The sequence below is a fragment of the Cucumis sativus genome, chromosome 1 (genome assembly GCF_000004075.3).
Source record: "Cucumis sativus cultivar 9930 chromosome 1, Cucumber_9930_V3, whole genome shotgun sequence".
NCBI lineage: Eukaryota > Viridiplantae > Streptophyta > Magnoliopsida > Cucurbitales > Cucurbitaceae > Cucumis > Cucumis sativus.
In genome coordinates this window covers 10,134,495-10,155,360 of record NC_026655.2, presented here as the reverse complement: position 1 = coordinate 10,155,360, position 20,866 = coordinate 10,134,495, and the positions used below count along the sequence as shown (strand labels likewise).

The 20,866-nt window shown below is 34.2% G+C and overlaps 2 protein-coding genes and 1 long non-coding RNA gene across 5 annotated transcripts; 1 reads left to right on the top strand and 2 right to left on the bottom strand.

Moving 5' to 3' along the window:
* Positions 1 to 250: 250 nt before the first annotated feature.
* On the top strand, positions 251 to 1,619 carry LOC116402173. The gene is made up of 2 exons (XR_004214620.1): positions 251 to 1,393; positions 1,490 to 1,619. It is a non-coding gene; the product is annotated as an uncharacterized LOC116402173 (long non-coding RNA).
* A 1,369-nt stretch (positions 1,620 to 2,988) lies between these two features.
* Positions 2,989 to 4,878, bottom strand: LOC101203469 (protein BUD31 homolog 1). Of its 3 annotated transcripts, none has more exons than XM_004139428.3 (4): positions 4,751 to 4,878; positions 4,351 to 4,455; positions 3,723 to 3,910; positions 2,989 to 3,420 (listed from the first exon to the last, which is right to left on the bottom strand). In XM_004139428.3, the coding sequence occupies exons 2-4, from the start codon at positions 4,442 to 4,444 to the stop codon at positions 3,265 to 3,267; spliced, it is 438 nt and encodes a 145-aa protein (XP_004139476.1). In that variant the 5' UTR covers positions 4,445 to 4,455; positions 4,751 to 4,878; the 3' UTR covers positions 2,989 to 3,264. The 3 variants fall into 3 exon arrangements, with proteins under 3 accessions (XP_004139476.1, XP_011654325.1, XP_011654336.1); XM_011656023.2 differs by having other exon boundaries at positions 4,710 to 4,868; XM_011656034.2 differs by lacking the exon at positions 4,751 to 4,878 and adding an exon at positions 4,534 to 4,688.
* Positions 4,879 to 10,507: 5,629 nt separating this feature from the next.
* LOC116401688 (50S ribosomal protein L22, chloroplastic-like) lies at positions 10,508 to 20,313 on the bottom strand. The gene is made up of 7 exons (XM_031880087.1): positions 20,062 to 20,313; positions 19,602 to 19,768; positions 15,200 to 15,282; positions 14,866 to 15,033; positions 14,123 to 14,233; positions 11,129 to 11,195; positions 10,508 to 11,050 (listed from the first exon to the last, which is right to left on the bottom strand). Exons 2-7 carry the CDS (start codon positions 19,717 to 19,719, stop codon positions 10,782 to 10,784), a joined length of 816 nt encoding a protein of 271 aa, XP_031735947.1. The 5' UTR covers positions 19,720 to 19,768; positions 20,062 to 20,313; the 3' UTR covers positions 10,508 to 10,781.
* Between the last annotated feature and the right edge of the window lie 553 nt (positions 20,314 to 20,866).

Below are 20,866 nucleotides of genomic sequence, written 5' to 3'. Positions count from 1 at the left end.
CTAATTGATTAGACTTGAATTCACACATTGTATTTGGGAAATTATATTTGTATATGTTGATTTGCTTTTGGTCTCTGCCATTTGAAAATGAGTTACCAAATTGTGATGGAGAGTTTACTTTTGCTTTGGGTCAAAGAAGTGGAATCTAGGATTAGGTTTGTGGCAATCATTTTTGGGTTTTTTTTCTTTTCTCATAGTAATTGAATATGAGGTGCTTGGGATGTAAGTTTTGTATTGGAGTGGAGAGTAAGGTGTTACCTGCACTGAGTATGAAATGATGAAATGAATACAAGTTTGGGAAAAAGCCTTAAGAATGAAGACTGAGTTGGAGAGATGGGTAACAGCAGAAGTGCAAAAAGGCTGCTTCTCTTTTTGTCCCCTTTCCATTATTATTATTATTGTTCCTTTGCTTACTTGCAAGAAGGATCTCTCACCTTTTCCTTTTCTTATTGAGAGTTCACATCTTTTTTTAGCCCTTTGTAAGATATCTGTCACCAAACCCTTCTCTGCCTTCCCCATGTTTAATTTGTACAAAGCCTTTTCTATTTTAAAAAAAGAAAAAAAACTGTATTTGCAAGATATATAAATTTGGTTTATATATATAGCTTTGCTTAGTATAGTTTTTCTTTTTTTTTTCATACCAAAATTGTCACTTCTTAACAGCAATACCAAAATGGCCACCTTTTTTAAAATGTTGATACCACAAAATAGATCACTTCACAAGTTTGTAATTGTTTTTTTTTTTCTTTTTTGAGAAAAATGACAGGATTGTCTTACAAAACAAAAGAAATTGAACACAAATATGATGCCAGGTCGATAACACTTTGACGCTTAAGTTAGTAATGAATTTAGATGGATACGGACAGTAGAATGCAGACAAAAAAGTTTGCATAGCCTTAATATTGTGAAATAGACACTTAGGCTCTTGTAACTACCCAAAGTGGTGGCTAATGTTTCACTTGCCCCTAAACCCTAACTCTCCAGCAAATCCAGCAACTCCAGCAACTCCTTCACGAATTATCTGTTAGGAATTTAGATCACGACCCCTTGGCCTAGCACATAGGTGCAATGGTCCTCCTTGATACAATTATGTCCTTGATGTTGATACATATCCATGGTATTATTATGTCCTCTGCGTAGGTCTTCTATGTTATCATTAGTTCCTTCTTGAGCCTTGCAGGGTCATCCATGGTACTGTACTACTACTACTGCTTCCATATGGCCTTCATGGTACCACTAGGAGTTAGGACCTTCGGGTTGATAAACACCTATTAGTAGAAGGCTTTCTAGGAGCAACTTGAGGTGTGAAGTTTATATGCAGCTTGTAGCCAAGAAGAGAGCCAAGTGGCACGATCACTTTTGCCAGAACTGTGTGGAAAAATAGTGGTAATTGGTATGTAAATTGTGATGCTTTTCTTTTACATTATTTTTTATGTATAGAATGCTTGTTGGAACATTGAAAAACTTTCCTGTATTTTTACCATGGCAGACGAGTCAAGATTTGTTGGCATACTCCCTTCATATTGAAGTTCTGGTTGAGCATATGAATAAAGTTAATTTTGATTGTAAAAGGAATGAGAAGGTCTCCCACATTAAAAGCGATTCGAACATTCTATAAACATAACACTCTCAAAACAGGCCTAATTTCCTAGCTTGCAATAAACAAAAAAGGAGTAAACTCACTATGAAAATTCTTTTTCGTAATCAAGGACGGATCTTCTCATCTTTCTATCATATCGCATTTAACCTTTCCGTTCCACCTTTTCTTATTATAAAATTCATACTGATTTTGAAATTGTTAAAGTTATCTTTGTCAGGTTGATTTTCAAAATTAATTTAATGTTTTACTTTTTTATATTTTTTATGAATTATTTTTATACAATCAAATTTGATTTCTTTAGGAAAAAAAAAATATATATATATATGTCTTAAAATACTGAAATGATTAACATTTTTCAAAATCAAGCATGTCCCGAACTTACTCTTTTCTCAATTTGATGTAATTTTGAAATGAAATAATAATACTCATCGATTACCATTATGGTCTTATTCCCTCTTCATAATTACTGTCAAGCAAAGGCAAAAGAAATACTGAAAATATTGTGTACTTTACTTTTTTTTTGGCAATGATATATTTTATATGGTTTGATTATGGGAAATTAGATAAGCTTTATGTTCTCCAACATCAAATTGCATATTACCAACACACTTTGTCATTCTCTTTATTGGTGAAATCTATTGAAAAAGTAGAGTTTCAACCACCCGTTAGATTTGCTCAAAACCTAACCAAGTTTTGGCTTCTATCATTTCAACAATTATCAAGAATAATCCAAAGTTTGGGGTGCTATGTCTTTCTCACTTGTTAAAGTTATCTTTTAAAATAGTAATTAAATTTAAATGCCTTAAATATCTGAAGGAAAAAAAATACCAATCAAAGGGTTGAATAAATGAGAAAACTTAAAGATACAAAAAGTTATATTCACGTCTCCCCTCATACTACAAATTGATCTTTTTTATTTTCTTTATTCTCATGGTAGCAATTATAGCTTAAACTCTCTTTTACCTAATTGGATGTTGTTACGTTTGGTTTAACTTTTCACCTGTTTAATTTGAAAAATAAGTTCTTTAGACAAATGAAATGATTGGTAACCATTCATAATTGTTTTACTTTTAAACTTTATTTTAAATAGTTTCTATTAAGATAGTCTCAATCAAAATAACTTCAAATGCTCCACTTGAAAGTTAGAAGTGTTCTATAGGTGTAATATATGATCGTTCAAGAATAAATTGTTTTAAACAAAAAGATCATCTCTTTTTGCGAACGTGGATTCTCAAATCTGTTTATTTGAAGTAATTTTTTAATTCTTATTTGATCTATCAAACGATGCAAACGATGCAAAGCTATTGAACGGAAATAATTCAGTTTGAAACTTACAATACTTGTTCAAGCCTAAGTAAAGAATGTAAAACTAACACAAGTTTAAGGTGTAGTTTGATGAAAGGGTAAAGCTTAAGTTAGTTGGGGAAAAGGAAAAAGAGACGAAGAAAGGCCTTCTGTTCTGTTGCACCACATGGAGGAAGGTACAAAAGTTAGAAAAAGAATCACCAGTTCCAACTAACCACAACAAGAATCCACGGTACATAAGAGGATCACATCTACCTTGGACAAATAGATTAAACATTTGAGTGATTTCAATACAACTTACAACTTAGCTGCAAAGATCGCATTATATATAACCCAAGCTTCTGCGATGTGAAACAAAATCAATCCCCACTGGCACATCCCCTGCAACCACAATGCACACACTCCACAACTTTCTCTTCTCTCAAGTGTTTCGGCACTCGACAGACACACGTTGTGCCGAAGTTATGGTCACGGGGCTGTATGCAACGGAGGCAACAAAGACGTTCGTATCCCGGCTGCAATTTGGACATAAGTTTGTTAAGACACTATTCTAAACTATCATAAAAATCAGCTATCACCAACTCAAGACCATTGCAAGATTCAAAAACCAGTAAGTCTAAGGTTAGTATACAGAAGCACATGTTTAATTCAAACTAAGGATACGTCCCAACCCCATTTTGTTAAGCAGCGGATTGATAAAAGCAAACACAGAGAAATTGTCCTCATTTATTCTTGTTCAACTTGGAACAAACAGGACAAAAGAACAAATTTGTTTATAATGACAAAATGGACTTGGGTTGTGAGTATTGAGTGAAACCTTTTTCCATTTAGCAATGAGATTGGCATCTGCATAGCCTTGTTCCAAACAAAATTCATAGAGCTCCCTTGATATTTCACTTCTTTTATAGAAAAGGTCAAAAATGTATCGGCTCCTTTGATGTGAAATCTTGAAAATAGGCCATAACGCTTCACACTTCCGCTTGCCATCTTGTGGATCATTTTCAGCTGCAAAACAGCACAAAATTAACCCTAAAAATATCACAAAGAAACACAGGAACTTGAGAATCAACAATATCATTAATCCCTAGTAAAAACATTTGTAAACCTGGTTAGTTACGGCACCAGAAACTTTCCTTGAAACAAACATTCAAGAAGCGCTTGGGCCCCAACTTTTTTCAGTACATCTTACTCATTGTTTGGGTCTCCATTATAAAAATTGAAGTTCTCAATTATTATAACTCATAGTTCGCTACAATAAAACTTAAAACTATGTAAAGACCCTTATAACCCAGACTACGACACCCCAAACACAGATGATGATAACACAATTATAATAATCATCCAGTGTGTCAAACAGTCCCCCAAATCTGAGCCCAAAATTGTAAAGCTATATTCACCCTCTTCCCCACACACACACACACACAAAGAAATATAAATGATAAAACCTTCTCTCATTTTAGCATCAAGCTCTCGTAGGGTTGGTTCAATCAATTCCCACCCATTTGGGTATTTGATCTTGCTGGTCTTGACTTTAGGCATTTCTCCAACACCTGCCGGATGAACAAAGTGAAAATAACACCTTCGGAGTTGCAATTACATCAAAATAAATAAATAAATAAATAACATACACAGAGAATAGAATGGTCCAACCGATTGCTGGAAGTTCGAGTTAGAATAAAGTGAAGAAAAATGTAAGGATTGTGAAGGAGTGAAGTGGAGTAGGTTTGTAGAAATAATGATACATTAAACGTGAAATAATATTAGGGTTTGGTGATGCAGAGAAGGTAATTGATGAAGAAATTACCTACAAATCGGGAGTAGGTAAGAAGAAAGCGATCGACGCACCTTGGAGTTAGGTTCAGTCTTCAGTTTCACAAAAAGGTCTTCACCCAAACCCAGAGGTTTAAGATGCCTCTCTTTTTTATTTCATTTCATTTGTTATTATTTCGAGGCCGTGGCTTTCAAAATAATAATATACATACAAAAACTTATTCAAACCAAATAATTGAGTAATTGAGTTGAGTTCAATCCATAATAACTATTCCAAAAGTTATCGTAAAAGTTAATATAAATAGCGATTTGAAAAATGTGAATGTTTCGATAAAAAAAAAAAAAAATGAATTGATGTAAATAATGTGATAGCATAGCTTAGGAGTGTAAACCCTAAACTTCTAAATTAGATAGAAAATAAATCTTTACGTTCATGTGAGTTTTGTCTTAAAAGGAATAATGACCAAGTGATCTTTTATTGAAAAAGGTCTCAGAGCAAAAATACTTTCAAAGCTCGTACATTCGAACTTCTGTGGACCAATGAATATCAAAGTTCAAGGAGGGTATGAACATTTCATCGATTGTTTTTAAGATTATTCAAGGTTTGGTCATGTTTACCTATTGCATCACAAGTTTGATTTTCTTGAAAAGTTCAGAAAATATAAGACGGAAGTTGAGAATCAATTAGGTAAACTATAGACACTTTGGTGGAGAGTATGTGGACTTGAGATTTCAAGATTATTTGGGAACACGAAATCCAGTTACAACTCTCTGCATCTAGTATGCCTAAACAGACGATGTATTAAAAAAGAAGAAACTAGGCTTTATTGGACATGGTTCACTTTATGATGAGCTTTATTCTTTGATCCTCAAGAAAATAAGGAATTTTTTTCAACAAATGTCACATTCTTAGAGGAAAACCTCATCGTGAATCATCAAACCACGTATTAAATTAGTATTGAATAAAATTTTCAAAGATGTTATAGATAAACCTAGTTCATCCACTAAAGTAGTTGATAAAACTAAGGAATCTGGTTAGTCACATCCTTCTCGAGAGTTGAGAGTGCCTCGAAGTAGTGGGAGGGTTGGTCATCAGCATGACTGTTACTTGGTTTTATTGAAAATCAAATCATCATATTTAGTGATGGTTTAGAGGATCCATTGACTTATAAACAGGCAATGAAAGATGCAGTTTATCTAACTGATGTCAAGAAATTGCTAGCTATGCATTTTTAAATAAAACATTTGGAAATGTACAATGTGTTCTCGAGATCAAAATTGTTTGGAATCACAAGAATAAAATATTGGTCATGTCTCAAGCATCTTATATAGACAAAATGTTGTATAGATATAAAGTACAAAATTCTAAAAGGGTTTGTTGCATTATAGATAAGAAAGTCATTTGTCAAATGAATAATATGCTAAAACACCTCAAAATGTTAAGGATATGACACAAATTTCATTTGCTTCCCCTGTTGGGCGTTTAATATATGCAATGTTATGTACTATAGACATGATATTGGCTACCTTAGAAGGGATGAACTGTCGTTGAGAATATCTTAAAATAGTTTAGAAAAATCAAAAGACTATGTGCCCATGTATAGTGTTAGTGATCTGATCTTTAATGGATACACCAATTCTAATTTTCAAAGATGTTAGAAATGAAAAGATAAAAGTCCAAGCAGCAAAATATTTAACAGAGACCTTAAATCAAATTAATTTGGAAACCTAAAAATATTATTACATTGGCAAAATTATATTATAGAAACTAATATTTTATAACCTAAAGGCTAAGCATGCTTTTAAAAAATAGAGAGAAAAATACAAAGAAAAGTAAAGGCACTTACGTTCGTTGCCAATTCTTTATCTGTCAATCGCCAAATTTGGTCTAAATTTTTCTCATAATGCTTCTATCTTCTGACGTACGAGTATCTCCCTCTTCTTCAGAAGAAGAGAGAAGTTGAGAGAAAATTGGAACATGAAAAAACCACTCATCTTCCCTATTAATTTAATAAATTAATAATATTATTAAAATAAATAATTAAATTAAATTAAATAATTATTTGAGTTAATAATTAATTGAATCATATTTAATTAATATTTTATTTAAATCTCTCACATAACCTACTATTTTAATTTAATTAATTTAATTAGATCAAATTAAACTAAACTATTAATTAATTCTTCAATTAATTAATTGCTAAATTAAATATCTTTGAATCATATTCAAATATAAATTTCTCTCGTAACTTATAGTTTTTATGTATATCATATACAACTAAATTTTAACCTATAGTTTTATTATGAGTCTAATTCACATTAAATTAATATTTGAACTCATTCAAATATTTTATTCCCTCATAAATTAATTTTGAATCATATTTCTTATTGTTTCAGCTTGGGTTGTAGTTTGTTTGTATGTTTGGTTTGTGGGTTTGTACGAGTCAATCACACTCAACCATACCTACAACCTAACCTAGTTGGTCAACTGCATGGACTTAATGATGGCTCTTATTCTAAACAACAAAGGTTTAACGACGTGGGAAATAGTGTATATGTCTATTTAATTCTTCATGATATATCACTGATTCAGGATCATTGCATGTAAAATGCTCTTCATGAATCTTTTCATCATGCGAGTTGACATAATCATTGCATGTAAAATTCTTCCAATGTCCTCACTATTTAATCAGAAGGTATAAAGAATAAACTAAAAGGTACGGAAGAATGTAAGAAAACTATGCCTACGTATATACACCTAGAGAATATGTAAGATAATTTAATGAGGATGATTGAAGCGTGGATGAGCTAACTTGCTTAAAGAAGGGGTGAAGGAATGTCTAGTGCTACCAGGCGATTAAGCTATATGAAAGTCTTGGCGCGATACAATTTGCTTAACTAGTTTATGATTAAGAAGCGCTCTTCTCGAAGTCGTTAAATGCCACACTTGGCCTCCTTTCGGAATTCAAATGACTAAACCTAACTAAACAAGGTAAATCTAAAAGTATTCACGTATAAAACTTATAGAGCTCCGCGTTTAAGGGTAGCAACCTATCGGTGCCTAATGCCCACACTTGTTCTCCTTTCTTGATACAAATGATGGAAGTTGTCTCGCCAAGGTGAAGTTTGTCTCCAAACTCCTTGTGACGCTAACTTTATCCTTGTTACTTGCCCTCTAAAGAAGTTGGCAATATACACTGGTCAAGTGATGTATATAACTCAGCTAACGCGATAAGAGTTATAAGCAATAAGAGTTATAAGCAAGACTTCTTATCAAGAACTAATCACAAATTTAAATGACAAATAACACAAGGACACGTGAACAGTAAAAACGTAGATGGATTGCAAAAGGTACAAGTATACATTGTATTAAAGAATATTGGCCTTCGGTTACTATACAATATGAACAACCATACATTGTAAAGAAATACAAAAATATAAAGAATAAAAATGACATTACAAGTTAGGAAGAGATGGGGATGGGATCTTCTTCCCTCAAACTACAAGCTTTCACATTACAATCTAACCGAAGAAGATGAAAAGAACTTTACAAGTGGTGGAAATGCTACTTCTTTCCACCAACTCTCTAGAACTCTACCAATCTCATCAGGTGAGTGGGTGGTCTATTCAAACATTTTCGACCCACATAGGTGTCATTTTCTTTTATGGTAATAGAGCTTTTTTATAGGCAGATTTAGGTGAGAAATCTAATCTTCTGAACATATCAGCGCCGAAAGTTGCTTCTATTGTCCAGTCAAATCATCTCCATCTACCACTTTTGCCTTATAACGAATCTCTTCTCACATTCTGATATGGTCTTCTCGCCTAATCTTTGTACGAATTCCTTTATGATTCGCCAGCTTCTTCTTTTGTTTATATTTCTGTGTTTAAACACTAAAAACAGAGTAAAGCAGACATAACACTTATCTAAAGTGTATTTTCAAATATTTATGCATTTACAACATTATCGATGTGTTTTGATATACTTCTCTTGCATTTTGGTCTCATTATTCTCCCTAAAAGGCGATAATAATTTGTATTTCTACAAGTTATCACATATCCAAAATTAAATTTATATATTGAATTTTATATTATAATGTATCACCCTTATATTAATTCCCAAAGTAAATTTGAACATTTCAATTACATCCAATACAGATAAATCTCATTATCCTTTACGAGCTAGGAAGGAGACCTAATGAATCTACAATAATATGAGATTAATTGGCTAAACTCATTAACCACATTAACCATATTCGTTAACTGTGTGTACACTCCACTAAAGATGCACAGTTGAACTCTTTTCACTATAGATATGTTTCTATGTCCACTGATATAAACTAATAACAGTAAGTTAGTCATTCACAAGTGCTTTTTAATGAATAACCTATTTATGGTCAACCACTAAACAGAAACTCTTCTCGTGTCATAGAGAGGGTAGGGCCCTTTGTTCAAGTCCCGAAGAATCATTTAAGGGAACAGTCATCTACTTACCCTAAAGTCAGAAAGAAGTGAATTTCATCTTGTGTGATTATATTTCTAGCTCTTTACTCAGTCTTGTCTCTAAAATGATAAGCATATTGAGTCACTCTCACGCGTACAAATCAAATCACTATTAGAAAAAGGGACTCTCTTTCCAAAAAAAATCAAGAAATGAGTGATTTCAAGGATAAAACATCAAGAATTTTTATGAAAAAAGTCCATTTTTAGCTTTCTTGATGTTTTTAAACGAAGTAATATGTATTTTTTCTTGGCGTTTTAGAAACGTCAAGTAATATCTATTAAATTCTTGACGTTTAAAAGAACGTCAAGTGATATATACTTTTTCTTGACATTTTAAAAACGTCAAGTAATATCTATTAAGTTCTTGACGTTTTAAAACGTCAATAATTTTTATGAAAAGATGGAGGGGTTATTTTCTGAATTTCTTGACGTTTTTTAAATGTCCAGAGATACTTTTTCTCGACATTTTAAAAACATCAAATGTTATTAAATATTTAAAAGAATGCACGATAATTAAAACTTTGCCGTAGGACGAATAGGTTCCACCTTCCCTTCACCCTTCACCCTTCACGAAAACGCACAAGAAAGATGTCACTTCGATGATAACTGTTCATGTTGCTGATCCTGTTGTATATTTTCGGCTAACTTATGAGTTATATAACATGATTTTCTTCTCTCCCCGTGACCATTTAAATATGTGGAGATGCACATTTGGTTTAGATCCTTTCAAACTTGGTCCATAATGTTACTTATTGTCGTTACATCACATTTTTGTTTAAGAAAAAGTTCTTGGAATTTGGCTTTATTTAGCAGCTTTAGATCTTTTGTTGTCGTCTGATTATGCTATCTTTCAGTTAAAAGAAAAACATATATATACTTTATGTGGCTATTACAATAACCATACATTTACAACCTATAACCTATAACAAATCCAAAATTTTGTTATAACTCGTAAATATTTTATTTTATTTTAAAATGTCCCTTTTTCTTTTTTTTTTACTAATAAAAATAATAATAATAAATGATTGATGGGATGGGGGAATTGGATTTGATTTTGAGATTCAAATCAATATTTGAGTCGAAAATCTGCAAAAATTGATACTTAGATTTATGACTTGAAAGATTTAATTAAACAACAATTTTGAACACAACTGATTTTTGTCAAAGGTTTAGAGTTTTGAATGCAAAGGGAGACTTTAAGCTGATGCCAAAACAAACCAACTCGACGCTAATTGATGAATAAAAAATTACCACCAAACAAACTAACAACGCAGAATCTTCTAAACTAGCCATATCAAAGACAATGATGAAGGTTATACAACTTGCTCCTTAGATATGACGTACAAATCTTTCTTGGAAGATCTCATAATTGAAATGGGCGAAGAAAAGAGATCAAGGGAGTCACTAAAAATAAGCTGGGTAAAATGAATAAAAATTGTCATTAAAGAACATTTTATTCTTAATGGAGGACATTTTACCACATCAAAATCCCTTTTCCTGCTTAACTAACTTGTCTAGAACAAAAGGACATGAAATTAAACCATTAGCAGAAAGAGATTAGGAAACTCAACTGGAAGCAGTTATTATCATACTACAAAGCCTTTCAACATTCTGTGTTCGCTTTGGCTTTGCCCTTCCGGTTCCAGATAGGTGTGGTCTCAATAAGCTTATGAGGTACAAGTTGGTGTTCACGCTTGGTAAGCTTGCGGAAGTTACTTACTTTAAGCTTTGCTATCTTTGCCTCTTCTTCAGGTGTTGTCTCCCTAAGAACAACTGTTAGTCGGCATTCTGGTTTAACTTCGACTCCACATCTTCCTTTAGCATGATATGATAATCTTTTCCGAAACAATCCCTTACCCACAAATGCTTCAGCTGTACAAGATAACAAGAAGTCAAATACACAAACCCTTGTAATATGAAGGATGGGTTATCTTTACTTGCTTCATTTACCAACAAGGAGTCGATCTGAATCCATTCCGTGGTTGTGGGTTGCGTTTGCTTTGGCTGAATGAATGACCTTCACAATGTCACGACACAAATTTTAACATCGTAAGCAAATCTTAGCAATATGTTAGGATTCTAACAATATAAACACAATAAATCCTAACAAAAACGGGCTAAAACAGAGACAGTACTCTTGTTATTTATATTACCTTCAGCCAAAATATGAAATAACAAGTAGTTCAAAGATGGAAATTCAAGAAAATAGTAAAGGCTGGGAAAAATCCTCTCAAAATGCTAACAGCAACCTTTTCGCAAAAAGATAACCTAGCTACGCAATCCCCTAAAGATATACTTATAGCTCTCCCTCTCTTTCCTCCCTGTGGGCCCCACAAACTGCATCATTCCCTCACCATTGGATTACTGTACAATTACCTGCCTGCCCTTTCTTTTATAAGTGTGGATAATAGGAGGCCTTACAACACCCTTCGGTTCTAAGTTCACCTTGTCCTCAAGGTGGAACATAGAGAATTGCCGATTCATTTGATACACTGATTTCCATGTAGCTTCACTTTCCGGTAACCCTTTCCATTTGATCAACCATTTCCCAAAATTGTCTCAAGCCACAACTGCAATTCAAATTCTTCAGTCAGAACGGAATGTTGGTGCTGTACCTCTTGTTGCTTTCCCAGTTTTAGCTTCAGTTGGGAAACGTGAAATACATTATGTAAGACAGCCTCCAGTGGCAATTGTAATCTGTAAGCCACTTCTCCAATTTCTTCTATTATTTTGTAGGGTCCATCAAATTTAGGGGCAAGTTTCTCACACCTTTTCCTGGCCAACGAACATTGCCTATCCTCTCAACTTCAAATACACTTCATCTCCCACCTTGAACTTGAGTTCCCTTCGCTTAAGATCTGCCATTTTCTTCATTCGGTTCTAGGCCACATAGGTTTTCTTTTAATGCATTTAAAGCTAAACCCCTTTCTTTCAGCAATGATTCTACCTCGTTGTTAGGAGTCTTTCTATCTCCATATAATAACAGAGGTGGTGGGGGTCTCCCGTATACTTTTTGGAATGGTGTAGTCTCAGTGGAGGCATGAAAGGTAGTGTTATACCACAGCTCTACCTAGGGAAGAAACTTATTCCATTTGTTCGGTTGCTCATTACATAAACACCTCAAATAGGTCTCTAGGCATATGTTTACTCGTTTTGTTTGTCCATCCATTTGAGGATGAAATACGGTGCTTCTTTTCAATATAGTGCCCATGGTTGCAAACAACTTCTTCCAAAAATTACTAAGAAATATCTTATCTCTATCGGTAATGATGGACTTCGGGATGTCATGCTTTCTCACAATCTTATCAATGAATGTATCAGCCACTTGTTTAGCTAAGAAGGGGTGTTTCATGGAGATAAAGTAAGCACATTTGCTCAGTCTATCAATCACCGCTACAATGACATACTCCCCCTGTCATAGGTGGGCTACCTAGACCAATCTTCCGATATCCGATCAGGGATTGGGATGGGCTGTAACAATCCAGCTGGTTTGGTAGCTTCGTACTTGTTTCGCTGACGAGTATCACACTGCTCTATGTACTTCTTGGCATCCGTCTTCATCCCCTTCCAATGTAACTCTCCATTCATTCTCTTGTAGGTTCTCAAAAACTCTGAATAGCCCCATAAGATCGAATCATGAAAGATGAGTCATAGGTTGGGGATGAGCATTGAGTTTTTGGAGAGCACTAGTCTTCTTTTATATAAGAGTCTTCCATTCTCCCATCGATACTTGTTCCCTTCCCCTGGATTTTTCTTCAAATCGTCAACAAGTCTTTGGAGTTCACTGTCTTCCTCTACTTCTTTCAGCACCACTTCTAAATCCACGATACCAAGAGTGGACAAGGTATTAAGTTCCGGAGATAGTTCCATTCTAGAAAGAGCATTAGCTACTTTATTCTGTAATCACGGTTGATAAAGAATTTCAAAATCATATCCAAGAAGCTTGGTAAGCCACTTTGGAAACTATGGTTCGACTTCTCTCTACTCCAGTAGAAATTTCAAGGCTTTTTGGTCAGATATTATCGTGAACTTCTTTCCCAAAAGATAATGCCTCCGTTTTTAACAGAAAGGACAAGGCCATCAGTTCTCTCTCATAGAAGGATTTAGCTTGGACTCTTAGGGACAATTTATGGCTAAAAAATGCAATAGGATGGCCATTTTGGGAAAGCACTGCTCCTAGCCCAATTCCAGATGCATCAGTTTCTATAATGAATGGGAGGGACCAATCGGGTAAGGCTAACACAGGGATAGTTGTTATTGCCAGTTTTAGTTTCTCAAAAGTTTCCGTAGCTTCCTCACTCAATCTAAAAGAGTTCTACTGTAATAGTTTGGTTAAGGGTGCTGTAATTTCTCCGTACCCTTTTTACAAACCTTCAGTAATACCCGGTCAAACCCAAAAAGCCTCTCAGTCCGATCATATCTTTAGGTTGAGGCCAATTCACCATACTTCGAATTTTTTCCTCATCTGCTTCTACCCCTTTACTCAAGATTTGATGGCCTAATTATTGGATTTTAGGCCATCAAATCAAAATGCCCAACTTCCTAATCAAGCTAAAGTGCTCATGCTTCTTTTGTACAATTTATGACATGGAAGGAATTCACAGTACCTTGCAAAGTCGGCGTCTAATTTTTTTAAAAACCAAATAGTGTCAAGCTCTAGAACCATTAACCATACTTATTGTCAAATGACCTTTTTTTTGCAAGAACAACGAAACAAAACTTCTCAGCCTCATTCAGTGGCTAAACAATGCATCCTCCTGCTACTAAATCTTTTTTATATATCGAAATTGTCTATAATAGAAGCTAAACTGGTTGACTAAACTCAAGTAATTGTATGTTTATTTCTCAGCTTAAGTTTCCCCCAAATAATGAAATCAAAGAAATATTCAAACACAGTGATTGATAAACGAGGTGTACATCAAGCATCCTAAGATAATGTTTCACCTGATAAACAGTTTTTGAAGCTCGCTTCACAGTTAATTGTAACTGCATCAGTGCATCTTCAACGCGCATGCCTCGAACTAGAGCAGCAACTAAGTTGACCTTTTTGGGACTCTGGAAGAAAAATTCAAATGCAACAGTCCCATTAATTCTTTTCAAATAAAAGATAAACCTAAATGAGTCCACCTTTTTCGTGGAAGCCATCTTTCAGTTATATAAAATGCATTACAAAACTTGACAAGAAAACGGGGAGGATATTTCAATTACAATCTCAATCTCCAACCCAAAAAACTTTCAATAAACAACTCATTTAAAGTAGAGACAAAGAACACACAAATTTATGTCAAACCCTAGTACAGGAAGAAAAACACGGTGCTGAAAGACTTATTATTTTCTAATGATTCATAAAGGTACAAAGGGGGGAAATTTATAGACAACATGAGCCTTGAAAAGAATAAAAAGTTAGGGCAAAGTAAGTCTTAACTACCCATGGGCTTTCACCATGACCTAAGCTCATTATTTCTAACACAACTAAAGGTTGGCCCAAGAGAAATGAGGCTAACAGAATTTATACAATCCAATTAGCATTTTGATAACTATGACTTAAAAACATAAAACTTCAGATTTAATCAAATTCTATAATTACAAAGCCTCGTTTTTCAATAACAAGTTCCACCCTCATGACTTTCACCGCTTTTACTCAAGTTTTTGGTGTGCAAGTGACAAGAATAGTCCAAAGACTTCACCTGTTTGATTCCCTTTAATACAGCTTGGACTTGGGAACGTTTACAGATTACTTTTTGGTCTGTTTTATCTCCATCTTTTCCGCTGCTTAAAGCCAAAGCAGATGTCAGAGGAGATGAGACTGCTTCCTCAGGTTTATCTGCCAATAGCATCCTTGAACTGGAAATTCCCTATAAAAGGAAGAAAGTAAAATACGGCAAAGACATTTTCAGAAATTAGAATTCAAGTGATTTGTAAAATAAAAACACATACTCCAAAGTTGTTTTCATAAAAAAATTCTTCAAACAAAATTTATTTTCATAGAAATTCAAGGGATGGTATGGTTGCCATGTATACCATTTGTTGGAGACACCGAAAATCAGGTTGTGCAATGACCGCTGAGGATGGCTTCAAAAGTCTCTGTAAATAAGGCAATTCCCCTGCATAAGAAATTGGTGCAACTCAGCAACTTCAATTTATGATTCTGTTGTGGTTCTACTGATTTTAGTCAGATGCAAACCATTTCTGTAGTTACTAACTAATAGGATAAACACTTTAAGGGAGTCCTCTTAGAAAGATGAGTTACTAGGATAGCAACCAATCCAATAAAGTGGTAAGGGAAGGGTTATCAAATATTCCACGACGGCATAATAACCATAATTTTTTTTACTCTAACGCCTGTCTATCTCATCAACTTCATCTTTAAAACCTCTTTTATTGCATTCCCACCATAACAGCCGTATACGATCTCTCTTCCTTTTTCACTTTTCATTTTTCTTTTCTTTTTGCTTTTGAGAGGAAATGATTTGTCTGATAAACAAAATAATTATAAAACAGGAGAAGAGTCCCAAAATCACAAAAATGGATTTACAAAAGAAAAAAATCTGCCCAAAAGTATCAAGACATTGAGAAAGGATGTGATCCTTTACACCAGTAAAGAGCCATAAAGATGACAGAATTTGATGCAGCAAAATATTGTTCAGAGCACTTGAAAGTGTTGTTATTCCTTTCAAGCCACAGCTTCCAAGCATCTCCTCCCTTAAAGGGTCCCGCAAGAAGATTTACATACTAAAATCAGCCAAACTTGAAGGGACTGCCAAGGACCAACTGAAGCTGCAGAACAGAAACCTAGGAATTTATCTAAATTACCTTAATCATACTTTCATCATAAAGCTATGGATGACTACTTCAGCCTGCTTTGAAAGGCCATATTTAGCTTCAATAACCTTGCATTTTCCATGTATCTCCAAATCCATTTGGCTAGATATGATCAATATTCAATACCGAGCCACCACGGGATAAAGGCTTTTGACCCTTCTTCCATTGGATGAGGTGAGAGCCACCAGTCATATGGGACCTCCCCACAAACTTTCCTCTGAGCTTTTCAATCTTCGGGGCGATTTTGGAGATAGGGTGGCTTTGGAAAGAGTTAGTCAGTTAGACTCCACCTTTCAATCTAAAGGCATGCTCTCAATTTCTGAGCTTACTCTCAACTTTCTCAACAATAGGCTCTGGAAAGGTGAGTGAGCACAGTTTTCCACCAAGGGGAAGGCACAGGTAAGAGTTAGGCCAAAAACCAATTTTGCAGCCAACGAAAGAGGCAGTGGTCCATGGAGGAGATGTCCAAGTAAATGCCCAAAAACTCATATTTGCTAAATTGAACATTTGAACCAGAAGTTTTTCTATATAAGAAATAATTTCAAAGATGTATGAAATTTAAATTAAATTAAGATAAATGAAAACAGACGAGGAATAAAACAGAATCCAAAGAAGTTTCATTGAACTTCTTCAATGGGACAAAAGAGAGACAGAACTAGGAGAATTCAATTTACAATTAGAGCACGATAAAGGCAAAAAAGAATATTGTCAAAAAAGTCCACATAGACCCTTTCCTTGGTTCCAAAAATCCTTTGATTTCTTTCTAACCATACTAACTACAGAAAAGTACAAGAAAAAATAACAAAATAAATTCTTCCATAGGATCTCGTTCTCGTCTCTAAAAGGATATCCCTAGAGAAAACGGTTTTGAAGAATGGAAGGATCATTTAGAAGGACCACCAACCAATTGAGTGTCACCAACATATCCTTCCAAAAACTGTGAACAAAAAGGGCAAGTTATGAAAATGTGGCTCTATGACTCCGAATCATGTTTCTAAAGGATGCATTGATTTGGGGAAAGAGTTGTGTCAAGGAGATGATTTGAACGCCTATCATATTTGTTTATTTCCCTGTGATATAGCTCCCAAAGAATAAATTAGAATTCTATCTTTTTCAGGTAAACATTATGCACAATGACCTTCATGTACAACTAAAAGTAAAGCTTTCATTGAAATAAAATGAAAGATATTATACCAAATAGCTTTATTGAATAGAAGAAAATCACACATTGAGGAATGATCAAAACTTCGTAGTAATGCTTTCATGAAAATGACCCCATATTTTCCAAGAGGACACACACACATGTCATCCTTATTGGCTAAACAGAGTTTGAATAATAAAAGGCTCAACTCAACCCATTCAGGAACTTCTTAGTAACTCAAATTTCAAACGAAATCTAGATACTAGAAAGCCAAATCAACCCTCCATAAATCTTTGGCAGAAGCCATCTTTCTGCTGGAGAGCAAGAGGAAGTTATTAAACAAAAAGCTTCCTTGAAGTACTGATCACGCCAAAATATTGTAGTAGCCCCATTCTCAACTTTGGATAATACAATATCATGGATTAAGGACTGTTGCTTGTTTCATAATGTTCTTCCTTGGGCCTCGACTTTTGTGGAGAGAAGCAGTGCCCGGTGCTTATTTAAAGCCTTGGAGCCAAACTTTGCAGAAACAGTCATTCTCCGGAAATCCTACTGTAGAAAGACTAAAGAGATTCCAACCAGGTAAATATTGTGTGTAGAGTACTTACAAAAAATCTTTGGAATCAAGGCTCAAAGAAAACAATGAAAACTCACCAAGAACCAAACATCATTATAGTCCCTCACAGCAACTCTAAAAGCTTTGTTATTTCTCTCCCCCAAGGACCCCATAACAGAGCACATACCCCCTCAAACCATAAAAAATGACCATTCTTCCTAAAAGATGAATGGGGAAGGAATCATAAATTGAGTCTCCAATACTACTCTAAACCGAACTCCTAGGAAAAGACATTCTACAAAAACACCACAAATCCACAACATTAAAGCATGTGATCCATGTCTCCCTCCACATTCCAAAAAAAGAATACAGCAGAAGAGGCCCACTAAGGGATGCTACTTCTTCAAAGTTAATCCAAAGTGTTTTCCAATTCAGACTGAAACCTTTAGCTTATAAGATGGCTAGAGAGAAGAGAAAGGGTATTTAAGCCAATCGAAAGGAAGGACCCAATTTAGAACAATGTCATAGAGTATGGAAAAGGTAGGATGTCTATGAGGTTTCTTAGAAATGTCTATAAGACCTCCACAACATCCACCAATGGGGGAGTTGATGAGCGAAGATTGCATGCTTCTTAAGTCCTATCACCTATGATGCAGGCATGATTCCCATTACTAGCTTCATCCTCAATGGAGAAAGCTTTGAGGCCAATGGCCAGGATCTTCTTGCATATGTTGAACCATAATGAACAGAGATGAGAGGGTGGTCAGAGGCAGGGGTAGGAGAAGAGAGTGGCGATCGGCCAAGGCCACCTGCTATGAATGGGGGGAGAGGGGGAAGAGCACTGAGAGAAAGGTTTTCACAATGTCTGAATCAAAGGGTCATGATAAGCACCCACTATGTTTGTTAGATGCAAAGCTAGAGGTCCTTCTAGGATCCTTGCAAAAACTCACATGCTAACTTGAATCAAACCTAAAATCTATGATGGTCACTTTTAGATCCTAAGACAACTCATTGCAAGATTAGCTTGATCAAGACTAATCCAATAAATTGATTTTTAACATGAAAAGGGTTGAATAAAAAAAAGTTTTTCAATATTGATACTCTTCCTAAAATGTGGAAACTACAACCCTATTTATATTAATTTAAAATTTAAATTGAAAGAACACATCATTTAATTTTATGCCCTTTCAACTACTATAACTAATGAGAACACGTGACATTAAATAAGTACATAATTCATTAAATATTTGAATGAATCTGAGTTTCTAGATTCATTATGACTTTTAGGATCCAAATAACTTTTGAAGTTCCAAGCGTTGCAACTCTTCAAGTTTATTGGAAAGCTTAGCTTGAAAGTTAAGCGTCCTATGCTTTAGCTAATCAATGCCAATTATTTGCTTATCAGGTCGTTTGTTTTGAAAAACAACCTGCTTTGTTTTTTCTCCACTTTGAACTTTTAAGAACAACTTTGAAGTAGATTGAAAGAGTTAAGGTCATTCCATACTTCATCAAAACAATATCCATACCTCAATGATTTTGGGAGGTATAACAAAAAGTATTAAAAAGGGCCCAATGGCAACTTCAAGAATAAAACCAAAAAAAAAAAAAAAAAAAAAAGTTAGTTCCAAAAAGCATCAAGTTGTATCTCAAAATAATTCCAACTGATTTAAGGTAAAAGTTTGGTTGAAGGAAATTCAAAAATTTAGGAATTAAATTGCCTTAGTAGTTAGTGCAAGAGTAAAAAGCATGAGACTAACTAATCCAAGCATGCACCTCATAAAAAACCACAAACACTAGTAAATATTTTTTTAAAAAAAAAAACTTAGATGAAAACTAGAGTTTGAATGGGCTAGAGGAAAGTGTTGTGCGATTCATACGTTCAATCGGAAGAAAATATAACTGACCATTTGAAAGAGAAGATTGCAAACGATAACTAGAGTTGGAAGCTGCATTGTAACTCAATTCCACTTTGTTTTGCAAATGGCCAAGCATGGACCGTAAACATCTCTGCCAACCAACCATGACAACGAAATTGCTTGGTCGAATGAAAAATCACCAAAGAAATGAAGTCCTGAAAACCAAAAGAAAAGAAAACATGATCATCAATTGGTGAACATAGTCAATTCCCTAACAGACAACTTAAAAATCCAATACAAGAAACTACAGATAAGAGGACCCCATCACTTCACTTCCTATTACAACAAAATCCACACTTTCGTCTCCTATCACAGCATTCACCTCAGTTCAAGACTCCGTCAATTTTAAGAACTCAACGGGAAAAAGAAAAAATTCAACACATAATCAAAACTGCAGCAGCTCACTCCACATTGCAACAAAAAAAAAAAAAAAAAAAAAAAAACTCACCCTCCGCTAGGAAATTGAATTCGGGAATATTTCAAATCAGAAGGAACTAGAGGGAGGCTGAGGAGGCGTCGTCAAAGAGAGTGGGTGGCGGAAGGGTCGACGGCGGGGAGGTTGAGGGAGGGAGATCAGCCGGAAGAGGGAGAGAAGGCGAGGGAATGAGCAACCCACATAGAACTGTTTACATTAGGTTTAAAATGAATTTTTAATTTTAAAAAAATATATCATATTTTCTATACTTCGAATTCATTTCCGCTCATTCTTTTAAATTACAATCTTAGTCCTTTTTTAAAAATTACATCTAAATTTTACCATTTTTTTTATAGGACAGTCACCTCAATACCCCTAAACTAAATTCAAGTTTATTTCGACAATTTTACCTTTACTTTTAAATATATTTTAATTTTTTATTATTTAAAAGTTATAATAATAAAGATACTTTCAAATCCACCTAATAAAATATTTATAAAATATAACTAAATTTTAAATTATGTTAATGATAAACATTAATACACTTCTTAATATTATTGTGTTAGTAGATGATAGACATTGATAGTCTATAAATGATCAATATCTTTTAATATCTATAATTGATAGAATCCAAATTTGTATTTTATTTTGTAAATATTATCAACAATTTAATCATTTATAATCTTTTAATAGTAATATCTTTAAAGTTGAAAAAAATAAAATATACTCATATGATTAGTTTTGGACGAAAATAATTATTATTTGATAGCATGAATAATTTTGAACTTTCAAATTTTTGAATAATACATTTGAATGATATTAAAAAGAAGCAAAAGGT